This window comes from Seriola lalandi, unplaced genomic scaffold (genome assembly GCF_002814215.2).
Source record: "Seriola lalandi dorsalis isolate HSWRI2012SDOR001 ecotype SW California unplaced genomic scaffold, Sedor1 jcf7180002054758, whole genome shotgun sequence".
In the NCBI taxonomy this organism is placed as follows: Eukaryota; Metazoa; Chordata; class Actinopteri; order Carangiformes; family Carangidae; genus Seriola; species Seriola lalandi.
In genome coordinates this window covers 386180-402090 of record NW_019525311.1, presented here as the reverse complement: position 1 = coordinate 402090, position 15911 = coordinate 386180, and the positions used below count along the sequence as shown (strand labels likewise).

The 15911-nt window shown below is 37.6% G+C and overlaps 1 protein-coding gene across 3 annotated transcripts; it reads right to left on the bottom strand.

Annotated features, from left to right (window-relative positions):
• Positions 1 to 637: 637 nt before the first annotated feature.
• On the bottom strand, positions 638 to 12705 carry spopla (speckle type BTB/POZ protein like a). Of its 3 annotated transcripts, none has more exons than XM_023424898.2 (12): positions 12532 to 12705; positions 11263 to 11345; positions 8593 to 8713; positions 7836 to 7957; positions 7277 to 7428; positions 7058 to 7185; positions 5555 to 5732; positions 4927 to 4982; positions 4632 to 4754; positions 2804 to 2946; positions 2648 to 2701; positions 638 to 2139 (listed from the first exon to the last, which is right to left on the bottom strand). In XM_023424898.2, exons 3-12 carry the CDS (start codon positions 8668 to 8670, stop codon positions 1995 to 1997), a joined length of 1179 nt encoding a protein of 392 aa, XP_023280666.1. In that variant the 5' UTR covers positions 8671 to 8713; positions 11263 to 11345; positions 12532 to 12705; the 3' UTR covers positions 638 to 1994. The 3 variants fall into 3 exon arrangements, with proteins under 3 accessions (XP_023280666.1, XP_023280663.1, XP_023280664.1); XM_023424895.2 differs by having other exon boundaries at positions 8593 to 8710; XM_023424896.2 differs by lacking the exon at positions 12532 to 12705 and adding an exon at positions 11709 to 12206 and having other exon boundaries at positions 8593 to 8710.
• Positions 12706 to 15911: the final 3206 nt, after the last annotated feature.

Sequence of the window (15911 nt, the reverse complement as noted above, 5' to 3'; positions counted from 1 at the left end):
AAGCCCATATTCATATTCAAGCATCTAAACTTCTGACCCAGTGTCATTGTTCAGCGCTTGTTTAACGATCCAAATTAAAGAACAAATTTTCAATTTTGAGAGTGCCACTGCAGGCATCTTCACTTTCAAGTGTTACGGTTGGTTGCAGAAAGCGAAGGAGGAGGAAGATAGAAGGTTGGAGAGGCGTCCTAAAGCAGAGATGGTATCAGGTATTTTCCTAGGATCTGTGCTGAGAGGGGTGGAGGAGGATCAGCAAGCTGCTGATGAAGACGTCTCTGTTCCAGCAGGAGAGAGCTGCCTCGCGTTCACTTAAATTAGAGCCTGCGCCGAACATTCACACATAAAACGTGAGGAAAAAATGTCTTTCATGTGTCCTAAAAGGTTCAACATTAAACATGTTACTATGCTAATGCAGTTGAAGCACATTTTCTTTTGATTATCACCGGTGATGTTTTCTTATATTTAAAAGGAAAACCAGTAGAAGAAGAAAACAAATCACCTCTGCCTGATGACCACATCCATTAATATGGTCATTAAAAAGAGACGGTGCGGATAATAATCATCCTTTCACTGAAATCTCTTATCGCATTGACTTCAACAATCTCCAGTTAAAAATAAACAAACCTGGGGCACTTCATACTGCTGGAAAATGTTTTAATGGGTTAATGCAGGCATTCTTGCAGACAACAACTTCATCTTTTTTGCTTCCAACCAAAAGTAGTTTCAACATCTCAACATGACGCTGAATGATGAGTAATATCATGTAAAAATGATGCTACTCTTTTAATTTACAAAATCCTCTGAAGTGTCTGTCACACCACACTACATACGAGACGGACTGAATAAACATGACAACCCCCCCATTCAAACACAGAATAACATTGCCAGTAGAAGTGATGCTCAGCATCCTACAAATATCCAAGCATGTTAGAGGAAATTTTTGCACATACTCAATTCATTTAATTCTGCACAAATATGTCAGATAATTGCAGAAAATAAATTGTTAAAAACAAAATTGGTACTTGGACACTTTCTTTGACAATAACATGACCATGCATTAGTCTCTCCACTTTTAGTTAACCACAATATATTGAGAATATATATTTGCAAGTTGGTGATACTAAAGGAAAAAAATTCTTAAAATTTAATCTATAACAGTTCACAGACGTATGATCTGTCATTCAAATGGGAGACTGAGTAAATACTTCCATATACTTCCAATGTTCTAATATATTAGGGCCAAGGTACAGACACTTTTCTGTCTTACATGAATCATTAGGTTTGACACTGGGTCTTCATAATGGCAGATTATTTTTCCCCACAAATACGCAATAGAACAGACTTTCTTGTACACTAGTCTTCTGAAGATGGTTCAACTGTCATTTACATAGAAATGGTGCCATCAATATGGGGCATACACATCTTTTAAAAAGTGTAAAGAACTGACCTTGCACTGAAAGTGTTCATGCTTTTTAATGTCTAGTCACAAAACGGGCTAAACATTACAAATATATATAATATTTCCCATTTAGTTAAACCTTTGTTACGTTCCTATAGAACTCCATATCAAAATGACTATTCATGGGAACTAGTGCAACCTGGAGGAGGCCTGGTCTTTGTGACAAGGCAGGCACAGAGTAAAATAGACAAAGTACTCTAGAGCAGCTCCAGAGCAATGGCAGATATATTAAGGCCATTTTTAAAATTACGGGAAAAAAACAGTAGCAGACAGCTTGACTTGCTACCCGGGTTGAACAGAATTCAGCTGGGGAAGCAAAGCAAGCAAGCAACATCGACTGAACAGATTTTTTCCCAATGCATTGATGTCAGTCGTCCACGTGCCAGCCTCCCCACATTCCTGGCCAGAAAGCTCCACTCTTCTTTATTCAAGTGTGTTCAGTTTTGGTGGAAATAAGAGTGGTACCCTCACTAGTCCTTCCTTTGTAAACCCATGCTTCACACCTCCAGTAAAGTCCTGGGGCACAGTCGGGCAGTCACGACTGTTTTAGACGCTTCCTGGGAAGACCAAAGGGTGGGCACTGTGCTGAAGCCAGGGCGCGAAAGGCCTCGGCTACCAAGTGAGGATGGGACTGGATCATTGACTTCCAGCCTGCAGTCTCCATTATATCTGTAGCATGACTGTAAGCACAGGCAAAATGAAGTTAACACTCAGACATAAGATTGTGCACATTAAAAATCAATAAGCATAAATGAGATTGTAATGACAAAACAAATAAAGAGGACTTTCACAGTGAAACTTGAAAAGGGTCATTAGTGCTTTATGTATGTGCATAGGTTGAAATTAATGCACGATTATAACGTCTTCACATGTTGAATACAACAGAGACAGATTTAAGTTCAACATTTCAAAGTGTCCTTTAATAACATACTACATCATCTGAAAGAAAAACTTCCCGTAGTGACCACCTCCCTTCTTTTTAAAATTCTGCAAATATTCCATTTCAAGGGTTTATGCAGGTATGAGTCTATTAATAACATGGATACAAAGATATGGAGCTTCAAACTGAAAAGGCAAATAGCACTCTGTCTGCCTGGGCTAAAACAATGAATTCTAATGCATCTGGTTGGGGGAAGAGATAAGAGTGTGTTATTAATCTTGTGTCACATATATCAGCTAATTACATACTTGCTATTCCAGTTCTTTCCATCTTTACAGCCCAGCTGTCTCAGGACACTGCACCTATGGCAAGGAGATAAAAAGGTAAGCATTCAGGGCTGGTAAACAGAAATGGCAGCAGGAATTTATCACTGGAGTTTTTTTTTTTTTTTTTGCAATACTTGCCTGTTGATAAAATCTATGGCTTGTGCTTTGAGCTGCTCGGCACTGTGCAAGTCTGCTAGGATGAGGGTGTCGGCCACATTCTCCACTGAAAGGCTGTTGCACAAGGCCTCTTCACACATGACCTTTAAACGTTCCAAAGCGTACTGGGGTGGCGGCGGGACACACACACACGCGCGCGCACGCACATACACAGACACAAAGAAAGCAGCAGTTACATCCTGGATTCAATGAGGATGCTCATGGTTTGAGGTTTTGTTTCAACTACTATGAGAACAAATAAAAGCTACTCATATAACATGTACTGCAATTATAAAAAAACTGAATCACACAATTTCACCACATGCTGCGCATTTATCAATTTAACAATGATTGGGGTGATTGTTAAGGGGGAATTAAAGTTGTTGCTCAATATTCTGGTTCACTACTCAGATAAAACACATTCATCAAATCCATGATCAGCACGATGTTCATAGCACACTTACCATTAAAGAGGGGAAATATTTCTTTATCAACTATTAAAATGTACCAATTATAAATGCAGCCTAACATGAGCTGCACATCCACTGGCAATATGATATCACATTTTAAAAAAACGATCTGAACAGCAACATTTCATATCCACGTCCTCTTGGAATTTATCAAGTTTTGCTCATGTGTTGCACTGAACTGTCTTATGTCAAAGTTATTTTAGAACAACATGATAAGTTAAGTGAAGATTTTCTTAAGTCATAAAATATGTTTCCATACCAATAAACAATATATTTCCAATATTCCACACACCTGCATAGAAGAGAAACTAACTACATCCTCAATCTGTTAACAAGAATTAGCTCTTATCTCACAGTCCCCACAGAAGTTGATTATAAGCATCAAAAACATACAGCAGTATATGTACTGAATTATATGATACAGGTGTTTCATATTATTTTATGTCCTGCACAAATTCCTTCTAAAAATGGGGAATGAAATAGACATATATTTCTCTATAGTTTATCAGTTATGAAATGATGTCACATTAGCTGTAGGCTAACAGAGAGACAGCAAGCAACATGACCCTCCCTGACTATATCATATCTCAGCTTGACGGTTTCAGTGATTAAGTGGCCTGATGTTAATACTGACTTGGCATAATACTTCATGATGATACACAAGTCTGAAACTGCCATAAAATAAAAAAAGGTGATACATAACTGAAAGTGCAAAAAATTCAAACTATCATATCAATTATTTTGATAAGAGCCGATGGGTCCAAGTGTTGTACCCTGATATTATCAGCCAACACAAAGAAACATTGGTTTCAATAGTTTGTTACCAAATACTTTAAACACAGTGACATGCTGTCTGACCACAGCTGAGATCAAAAGCGTTTATACCTGATCTGAGCAGCCACACTCAAAAGGTAGAGAGAAAAACCATCTGTCATAAACCGGGGGGAAATATTTATTGTTTAAATATGGAATAACAGCGCACATTTTCAAACAGTCTCTCCTAGAAGACATTGATAGTGTTACACTTGATTGCCCACATAAAAAGTGCCACAAATGAAAAAGGAGAGCTAGACAGAAGTGCACAATCCTTGTACTTTTCTCACCGCGGGGTGAAAGTGTACGCCAAATATCAGACTGTTGGTTTTCGAATAGTTACAGAAATGGTCGGACAGAAACTCCATAACACGATGTTGGAGTATACAAACCATCTCAAGTCTAACTAAACACAGGATTTGTCAGGTAAGATTTTTGGCCTAACAAAGCCAGAAATAATGGAAACTGTTTCTAAAGATACGTGGGAGGTAGATGTTTACAAAAGTATGAACTTCTTGGGTACTTACTTTATCTGCAGCTGCCAGCAAATTGTCTGCCATCTTCTCCAGGTTTGGGGCCTTTCCTGTATAGATGAAGCCCATCATTTCCTTAAAAACATCTGGGTCCACGTCACTGATGTCAACACGGTTCTGCAAAAAAAGACAAAAGGTTACTTGACTACCACTGAGTTCGGACGATCATCATTAAAAACACAACGAAAGATTTGTGTGGCATTGTACCATTGTGGTCATTAATGAACTAATGAGAATAATACAACATAACCTGTGACAAAAACTATATAAAATGACCAGTTATTCTTACCTTTTTACTTTCTTCCATTTCATGTTCAAACATAGCATTAAAGACTGGTGACCTCGCTGTCAAAGAAATAATTGGACACTGATAAATATAACCAGTCAACATCATATTAAGCATGTTAGCAAACCAAATCAATAATGTTTATCAAGACCTACCAACATTGTGTCATGTGACAATGAAAGGAGCCACAATAGAACAGTATATAACAGCTGTCTGACAGAAAAAAGTGCACAAAACATGAAATATTACAAGTGAACTATTACAGCTCTAAAATGCTGCAAAATCTGTACAGCTGCCACTTTGTCAGCATTTCCCTGACCGCTGCAGTTGCCACCATGTCAAATGGAAACAAGCTGCAGAGGAGAGCCAGCCTCTCAATCTCCTGGATCCTACAATCATCTGGGTCAAGCAGGGCCAAGCAGGGGTAGTGGGGTGGATTAGTGCCCACTGCAGAACTAGGCTGTCACAAATCAAGCCTGAACACAGACCCTCTGTAGCCTTTTCAAGGTGCTTATGGCTCTCTACGAGAGGGCATTAAGAAGAAGCATAGACATGTCTTGTTGGAGCCAGTTTGTTTTTTTTTCTCCTGCTTGCTGCTTGCTAAAGTGTTGGTGGCCAAGGACGGTCTTACCTGCAAGGATGGATTTGTGGGCTTTGAACTCCTGCCCTCCCACATAGAGGCTGCAGTCTGTGAAGCGGGAACACTCCCATAGGTTCCCCAGGTCATCGGACAGCTGGCACTCAGGTACCTTCAGCATGTTCATGTTGGACTGGCCCGAAATGTTAACAGAGTCCTGGACAACACTTACCTGTACATGAGAAACATCACAGGGAGAATCACACACTGAAGGAGACTAATCAAGGCTAGGCATACTAACAAATTCAGTTACAGCATCAGAGAAAAATCTATTTTTAAAGTGTATTTTCAAGGAATCTACAGTGGGAGGTACTCGTTTGCAAAAACACAACCAGTTGAGATCAAAATTAATTCACTTTGCTGAAACACCTAATTGATGAGAAAAGGCATTTGTCTTTAATTCAGATGTCATTTATTTTTCAGTGTCAGTTTCCCTGAAATTGCTGAATCTTTCTGGAACTGCTCTTTTGCACACTGTCCAGTCCTGGCAGTATTTGGCCAATTGAATTTACATCAAAATTCATTGAAACTTAATTTAACTTGTCCCTTGAGAGAGCAATTTAGGAGACGCTTATTCTTCTTGACACACTGAATTCAATTATTTCCAGAACAAGTGTCATTGTAAATGATGGGAAAAGAGGAAGCATTTCACTTCCTCAGATTTAAATGTAATTTAAAGCAAATGCCATCACTGTGTTTGTAGTTAAATGGCACTACAGCTTATACTCAGGGGTAAATGCGCAATGACAAGAATTAAGAGACTTTAGCCTTGATTCACTTAAGGTAATACTAGGAGTATAAAAGCTTCAATACCACAATGATCTGCTCTTGATGGCAAAGACTCAATGATTTGTATGCCGCATTCAACAGCAGCTCAGCAACATGACACTGGTACACAAAGGAAAATGAGGCTAACAGAAGCTGAACAGACACATTTGGCATTATGATGTTTGCCATTCCAGACTCATGTTTACTCAGCCAGTCAGCAAAGACAACAAATAATGCTACAAGCTGTGTCCGACGATACAGCATCTTTATGTCTGTTATGTAAATGATGTAAATCACATTTCATCCCATAAATTATACACAATGACTTCTTTTTTTTTTTTTTTTTAGCTAAAAACGTATCCTCGATACTGTAGTCAGTTTACTAATGATTGATCTCCAAACTCCAAATCCTTTCTATTTCACTGAACATGAAACAGGCATATTTACAGGATGGAAAGTGTCCCCCCAAAAAAAAAAAAAAAAGAAGAAAGGAGACAGAATTGAGAGATTGCTGTTTTCTGTGGACTGATGAGGGAGCAATGTGTGCCAGCCCAAATCAACGACCTTCCAAAATGAGCGACTGATTCAATGGGCAAAAAAGAGAAAAAACATAATCTTCCCCCATTAGAATGTCAGTAAGGCACTTTTGTAAAGTTCCACCTTCATCGCAGGTAAGGTTGAGTGAAGTGTGGCTCTGTGTAAACAGGAAAGCAACAGTATAATAATTACCTCACAGAACAGGGTGAGCTTGTCATCTGGTAAGAGTCCATTGGCTTCATCGAGGAGGAAATCTCTCCTTATAAATTTTTTGAAGCCCCAATCTTTACCTTGGACAAATCTATATGCTCTTTGGCTTTCTGTAAAAACAAGAAAATAATGCAAAGTGCTGTTATTGCCTTTGAAAATAAACAGTAGTGGTGCTATATGTTTCTGTTTGCTTGTACTCACCCATCGCTTTTGTCTCTTCTCTTTTAGCATTCAACAAAGAAAACTTGAACTTTGCCCGGACTTCACTTTTTGGACAACTAACAAGTAGTAAATACAATGACAGATAGTCTTTGCTTTCATCATCAAGTCCTTTTGGATTGACTCGCAGACACCTGGGAAGTAAACACATGCCACTGCACATTAGTAATCTTCCAAACTAGAGAAGACAGTCATAAGTGCTTTTATCACTTTTGTCAAAACAACACTCTGACGAGGCTTCAGAGATGATTTTCTCTTGTTTTGAAAAACTGTAATTATCACTTTTGTGCTCTCATACTAAAACAAAAATATTCATACTTCTCAGAATACATTGATATTTGTGTTAGGGAAAGTTCAAGAAAAGAAACTGGATGTAACAAAATGCTCATTAGAGATAAATTCAAAAATGCATTCAAGTATGGATGTGAAATTCCAAAACTCTGAAGGCCTACATTCATTCACAAGTTATCAATGATTTTCACAGAAACAGAAGCCCTGCAAATAAATGAATGTCAGAGAGAAGTTTAATCTGAGTACTAACCATTTCATTTTGTCATTAGGACCAGAGGAGAATGTTGAGCTCTTCAACACCTCACCCATTTCTTCTCTGCAAAAACTAAAGTTGTTTATGGTCCACATGTAGGAAAACTTCACAACTTTGACCTTGGAACCAGAAGAAGAAACATTCAGAACCATCAAAACAAAGATCTATTTTTTTTGTTGTTTTCATTTTCAAATACAGTGATAACATTTTACTTTGTGACGACACAGTTTACAAAGTCTGGTCTGAAAATGTATTAAGACAGGATGGACAGTTTACCTCTCAAAATTATGAAAAAAGATTCAGTTGGAATTTTTACTGTTAAAGCAGGTCTGATTTTGGGTCTGAAACTTAAGCCCCTACTTATGTCACAGTAGGAAGAGCCTAGGTGCAAATAATAAAACTAATGGCTGAATTCCATTTAGCCGTTTCAGGGTCCTTGTGTCATTCATACTGGCTCACTGTCACAATGTCATGACTTGCTGGGACAGTTGGATAGAAAAGAGCCAGTTAATATTATCAGTAGCACCTGTTCATGTCAAACGGTCTGCTGTGAAAAGGCATTCTAACAAAAGAGGGAGAAATAAAGGTAGGACTATGAGTTGGCAAGGAAATACCAGTGCTCTGGGTTTTCCCTAAACTGTGACGTGGTTTGAAACTATTCACCAAGCTACACCAAAATCTAATCGGCATCTCAAACCTGATCTGTCACTTCTGTGTACATAACATGACACAATTAGTTCCATTATGCCCATACCTGTGTGTAACACCAGCTCTCTGCCACAGGTCCACTTGACATCTCCCCAGGAGGAGGAGGGGTGGGAACCCGTGACATCACCGGCTTCGGAGTACCACTCACTCACGTCCTTAAAGCACTACTTGTTCCAAGACAGTAAGTAAATATCATTATTTTTGCACAAAATTAAGAGCATACATGTCAGTTATTAAATAAATTTACTTTTTTAACCAATGATTTAATGTGCCTGGACAGAATAAACCTAGCAAATAAATTCTCAAGATGGCAAAATGGCAGGAAATGGAATCAGCTTGTATTCTGAATATGATGCACGAAAAGGAGTATGCACTCTCACTGCAAAGAAACAATGTGAATTCAGTGCAGTTCAGTGCACAAGTGTAGTGATAAGTGATGCAAATGTATCCATAGTACACAGAAAATTGTGTGGTCTGTGCTAAAATCAGTACCTACTGAAGTGTAAAATGCATTACTGACACAGCTTCAGTAAATCTGCAGTCCCTGTCTGTGGCCACATAAATGCACATCCTCACAGCTATTCCCCCACATCATCAGAGGTAAATAAATGTGAAACAAGGAAATGAGCAAAAAAAAGACATCCAATCAAATGACAATGCTGACATACTGCATACAAAGCATGTTTGGGCAGTTGGCATAAAAAAAATAAATAAAAAAAAAGCCAACAAGAAAACCAACAGTGGAGAACTGCATCCAATGTTAATGTCCTTGAAGGTAAAAAAAAATGTCATTAATTTCATCACCCCCCCCCCCCTTCATACTAGGGGAGTTGCAGATATATCTTGCAAATCAATTTCAAATCAATCAATATTCTATTACACTTGAAACTATTGAAAGGTGAAGCAAAAACTGATGTGTTATTTACAACTGAGGAAAAATACTAAATTAACAGTTTCAACAATTATTTAAAAAAATTCCTGGAACTTAACACAGAACAAATACTTGACTACAGCACAATATAAAATCATCTCCTTCATTTATTGTACTGTAAAGCTTTTTGCCATAATTCTGGCCGACTAGTAATGATCCATTTTCCATGAGGGAGAAATATATAACATAATATACAACATAATATTGCAGATACATTATACATATACAACAGACAAAACAACTTCAAATTAAGTGACATTAAGGGACCATAATGATGGTGGCATAAAAGAATGAAAATAAACATAGTACAAATTCGGACTGTTGTCAATTACAGCGATGCAGCTAAATGTATGTATGCTCTGTGCAGCTTAAACTCATCATGCCAGATGGGGCAGTCTGCTAATCACAAATTAACTGTGACACCGGGGAGACATTCTGTTACACTTTGCCTTTAGTTGCCACTTGTGTAATCATGTGCATAGATTTTCGCATAACTCGAGTATAGCCTCAATGAGAATTGAGTATTAGTCTCTGATTCATTTTGTAAATAAACAAAAGAAGAATGACACATATGGATTGTTATCTGAACAATTTACCTCTGGATAATTTAACTGGAAACATGCAGTGGAAAAATAACTTCTCATGTCATGCTCTTGACTCAGTGGTGAGGAGAAGTGGGAAGTTACTAAACAGCATTGTTAACTAACAACTGGCCAGCAAGACCGTCCAGATAATGCTGATAAAGCAAACATAGCATGTTTTTTAGTCATACAACAGCTATCTTTCATGCCCAAATATGAAATGCACATGTTCGGTAAAGCATTTGAAAGTGTTTTACATTCCCTCCTCACCTGAAACTATGGGGAATGTCTGCACATTTCATTTCACCTTTCCTACAAAGTGAACTTCAAGTCAAAGCCTCTATAACCCTATCATCCCTCTGATCAAGCCATCTCAGAGTAAGGGTATTTCCTGTTACTCTTAAAAGATATAAACTTGGTCCAGAATGTTGAATATTTTTTGAAAACTGGCAAATGAGAACAGAGGTGAAAACCTACAAATAACACAACAGTATCCTTCCTTTAAAAACATACTGTACACAAACTTTAACATATTGTACACAAATACACTGCTTGATGCAAGAATTACAAACAACAGAGATGTCTCAATGGCAAGATGACATGAAGACATCAAAGCCAAGAGAAAGGATGACACTGCTGAAACTACTGTTCTTCTACCAGCTCTCTCCCCAGAAGTTCACTTTCCTGTGAGTGTCTGACAATGTGATTTACAATATACATCACAGAATGCCTGCTTCTCTGAGTAAAACTGAACTGTGCACACGCACGCACGCACACACACACACATCTAACATGACTGGTTGTTTCTGTGTATATATTCTCTATGCCACACGTCTAGCTTTTTCCTTTGCTTACATTGAAATTTTCTTTCATTTATCATTTGTTTTTTTAATGTTATATTCAAGGCTAAACATATTTAGAATGTGAGACAATGTGCACTTATGACCAAGCAAGCAGGGACTACAAAATGATATCTGGTGTTTCTGCTAATATGTTTTACACTTAAAACCCCCCATCCATGATTAAAGACTTTGAAGTCACATGAAGTATTATTGATGCAGTAGAGAAATATTGGGCTAACAGGCCTTAAATTCAACAACTGTTTGTACAGTACACTGCTGCAGCCTTCAGATATAATGGTTATATGTGAAATGCATGCATGGATCATGTAACATAAGCAATGAAATTAAAACGTTCTCATCACCTCTTGATTGGTTGAAATGTACAATGAAGGAGTTTTTCTAAGTTATCACTGGATCCTTCATGGCCCCATCTCCATGTACCACTCTAGAGATAAAGAAACCAAGATTAGACCTTGAAAATCAAGATGAAGTGCTATTACGTTACTGAAGCATCTGGCATTAAAGTCTCACTTCTCACAATAAACCAGAACTGTCACATCTACCAAGGGATATCAATCATCCAAGTGACACCACTAGAGAGCTTTCAAACCATTCAAGAATGCCACGTTATTAAAAAAAATAAGGTGATCAGAGACCAGATCGTTAGCTCACACAGGCAGTGTAGGCTTTGCATACTTGGCCATGTTCAATATTAAATCATTTTTTTATGCTTTAACGTAAAGACATGCCTATAACTGATTGCTCGGCCCATAAACCAGTCAGTTAAATTAGCTAACTCAAGACTCACCGGCAACTTTGTTTGGCTAACACGTTAGCTGGGTCGTGCCACCTCGCCTTAACTACAACAGAAGTGATGCTATCCGGAAAGGCATCTAGCTAGTTTGCATTAGTTGAAAGTTAAATGGTCGTATCCTAATTGAGCTACACAGCTTACTCCAGCCTAACATTGTATGCAATACGAGATGTAAGCAGATGTGACTACGCTTAATACAAAAAATCGAAATCAGCAGAAAGCAACAGCTCAATGTTAGCGTAACATCAGCTAAAGTGTCAACACTAATTCCCAAACCATCAATATCGCTTCACAATATCTCCTCTTTTAAACGCTTATGATGGTTAGCCAAGAATGGCGTCAATAATCCAAAAGGAGAACAATTAGATTTCTTGAATCTGTCAATTATGTGTGCAATACGTATTTAGCTAACCCAAGCTAACATGAATGTTCTCATTAGCAAGATTAATGTTAACTTCACTTTAGCCTTGGACCGCAAATGTTGCTAACACTGATCAGCTAGCTTGTTAACAATACATCCGTCCACATACAACCAGCCGGACTTACGTTAGTTAGTCCTCTGTTGCAACATAAAGTAGCTAACGACACCTCAACTTAAACTGTTAATGTCCCGTATAGACCCCGCATTACACAGTGTAAAACAAAGGGCCTTCACTGATTCCTGTGGCAGGATGCTAACTAACCAAGCTAACGTTAACCCTCACGTTTTGGTACAGTCTGCTGGTGGGAAAACAACGGCGGCTAAATAGCAGCTAGCCAAAGCTAATCTCTGCACTGATCCTCACAAAAAGTTTAAAAAGACATGGTGACGGCGTACCTTTCAATTTCATACTTCCGTATATATCGGATAACGCATATAGCTTTGTGTCACACTCGCTCCTTTCACCCTCGGTTACTTTAAACTCTTTTTCACTCAGTCTCTTCACAAGGCTTCTTTGTCTAATTTATATCTGTGCTAGCTTACATCTGTCTAGCTGGCTGGTATCTTAACAGGCTAGAAAATATATCTGTGGCGCATGCGCGCAATTTGGATAACATCCTGGTCCATCTCATTTTTTCAGCAGATCCAGACAACTACTTCTATTATTACTGCTACTACCACTGTAGTAATAATAATAATAACAACAATAATAATAATAATAATAATAATAATAATAATAATAATAATAATAATAATAATAATAATAATAATAACAATAATAATAATAACAACAATAATAATAATAATAATAATGGAAGGTAATTGGGTGCATTAAATCAATAGCACTTGTTTCTATTCAGCCAAACTTTGTATTTAAAAAATACTGGTACATTGCTATTTTAAAGAAGCAAAAAATACATGCAGTATTTTGACCTAGTTCCACATAAACCTTAAAATCAGTAAATTTGAAAGGGACCAGTCTCTGGATTAAATGCTTTTATTTTGATATTTGAGTGCAGTTACCTGCTTACCTCTACACTTCTAAAAAGAATATATGAAATGATAGACTGCTATATTTTGGTATTTTCCATCACTCAGTCAGATGTAGTGTATGTGGATGTCCTTCTTTTTCACTCCTCTGTGTAAATAAATAGATGATAAGGCTGAATTTTTACAAAAACAAAACAAAACACAAACTATAAATGTAGGCCTATTCATTCACATTGCACTTGAGGGTCCTCATATGGAATGGAATGCAAACAATTCATATGTTGAGAGTAGGTGTGCTCATCATCTGCCTATTATATGCCTATAATTGCCCATCTTCATAGTCTACAGACATAGAAAAAATAAGTAAAGAAAGGAGTCTTGAAAGATAAAACCCCCAAATGCAGCTCATTCTCAGCCACTGTCTATTCTGTCTGCCTCTGATGTTTCTCGTCTAGCAAACACAAAGCAGCTCGGGGTAAGTCATTCTCTGAAACAATACGCCATAAAGACTCCCTGTAGGCCGGTGATAACTAATTCCCTTTCAGATGGATGGACATTGTTCTGTACTATGAGCGATAAATGGCTCCTCAGAACCAATCAGTCCACATTCATGGACAAAGTATGGTACAGTCGTTTGGATTTTTGCACTTCAGAGTGATGACAAACACCAAAACACCTAAGTAAGCCAGTTTTGGTTTGGTAAAATATACTGTAAACACAGCAGCAAAATGTCACATTTTGATACTGGGGCCCACATCAAATGTCTTTAATACCATAGTGATGATACAGTGACCCATCTTGAAGTAGAAGGGATGGATGATAAGATCACAGTTGAAGAGATAAAGGCATACTTATCAGGAATTTAAATCAGTTTAATTTAAGGGCAGGGAGACAGGCTTTGCTGAATGTGTCCACAGACAACACAGTCATGCAATTCAAGAAAGGGATGGCTCGGGAATGATCATCTAATTGTATTTATTTTGTATTTAATTTTCTAGCACTGAATTAGTGTGCATGCAGCACAATGTGTACATATGGACACCTTTTAATACAAATTCAAAGCTTTTTTCAGGTTCACTTCAGTTTGATTGTCGTGTTTCTATTCTTAGTGCATGTTTGGCTTCAGAATGATTGGCAGTGAATACCTGTTCTGTGTCTTTGTCCTATCTGATATGTTCCTCAAGTATGAATAGCCTTCTGCATGAATATCTCCTTAAACAATGGCTGTGACAGTCCTCCACCTCCAATGTACAATACTGTTCTAATTAAGAAGATCTCAAGCTACCACCAATATTATTCCTGGCAGGTATTCAATGCCCGCAGTGATGAAGACTGATAGAAACAGAACTTATGAGCAGGAAGAATAAAAAAAAATACAGTGACAAGATGAGCCCCAGTGACCTTATCAGAACATGGTCATGTCGAGAGAAAAATGGAGTCTGACATCGGTCACACTCTTTTTTTTCTCAGTGACTTGGAAATCAAGTCATCATACTGAACAAAGGAGATGATAGAGCCCAGAGATTCCAGTTTCATCTAATTTGATTAAATCTAAGGAATAAAATACATGGTAATATCCAAATGTTGAGAAGATGGAAAATAGCCATTAGTTGATCAGCTTATCAGCATGCCTGAAAAAGAATCTTTATTAACAATAGCTTCCTATTGTGAAAGATGAATATATCTTTTCTTCTTCTTTTCTTCTGAGATAGTAAATTAGTATTTTGTGAAGTGCTGGCATTTAAGTTTTAGTAGTATGTGTTTACTTGCCTTGTCTACTTCTACACATATGTACTCAGTGCACCTTTCAGAAAATGAAATGTATCCTTTTGGTTTCTTCTGTGATTATTTCACTGGATAATGGTTGAATTTTGGTACAAAATTGCATTTTTTGATGTTAGACTCTTAGGGACTGACAGCAAAATGTGAGTTACTAGTAGTAATGTGATTACTGGGATTACTATTATTATTATTATCTATGTGTTATCTATGAAAATAAGAATGAACACACCACCAAACATCAAAATAAGCTCTGAATGTTTTAGCTGTGGATTTTTTTATTTGAATACGGCCGAGTAGCATGATGAATCTAATCCCATTTTAATGAAATGCCAATAATTCTGTAGGCTGTCATTAACTTTGTCTACCGAATCACCTTGAATCTCCTTCCCAAACTAATCACAGTGATTGTCAGAAAATGTATGGAATATTTCATGAAAAATATGCAAAGTGGAAAATTAGTATCTCCCTCTCCTAAGAACATAAATTTAGTCTCTGTAACATCCAAGGTGTCCTTTACCTCCTGTATCAGAATTTGATGTAGTTCACACTTGTTTTGAAATATGCACACCTCTCATGTACATTCTGGCCTGTGTTAATGAAACTGAAACACGTGACATATTCATCTTTATCAGTTTGTGCGAAACATAAGCAGCTGGGGGAAGTTGTTGTAAGGTTCAGCTGGCAAGAAAAAAGTCAAACATCATGTTGCTTCATGGAAGCCCACTCTCTACTATTATCTTCAAACTGAGGTTATGTACAACAAAGTACAGTTGCAGTGGCAGCTCAAGTCCAGCAGAATTTCTGTGGACTATGAATTTCACAGATGGGCTGCTAGTCTAGAGTTGAAGTGCTCATAATCCACGGACAGATTTCTGAATAACCTTATAATACATAATGAGCTTGATCCAGTGGAATCCATTTTTCCCTCATCAACTGCACATACAGCTCTTCAATTACAGTATCAATTGTGTTAAATGTGCAGTGCAGTGTCACACAGAGGACTA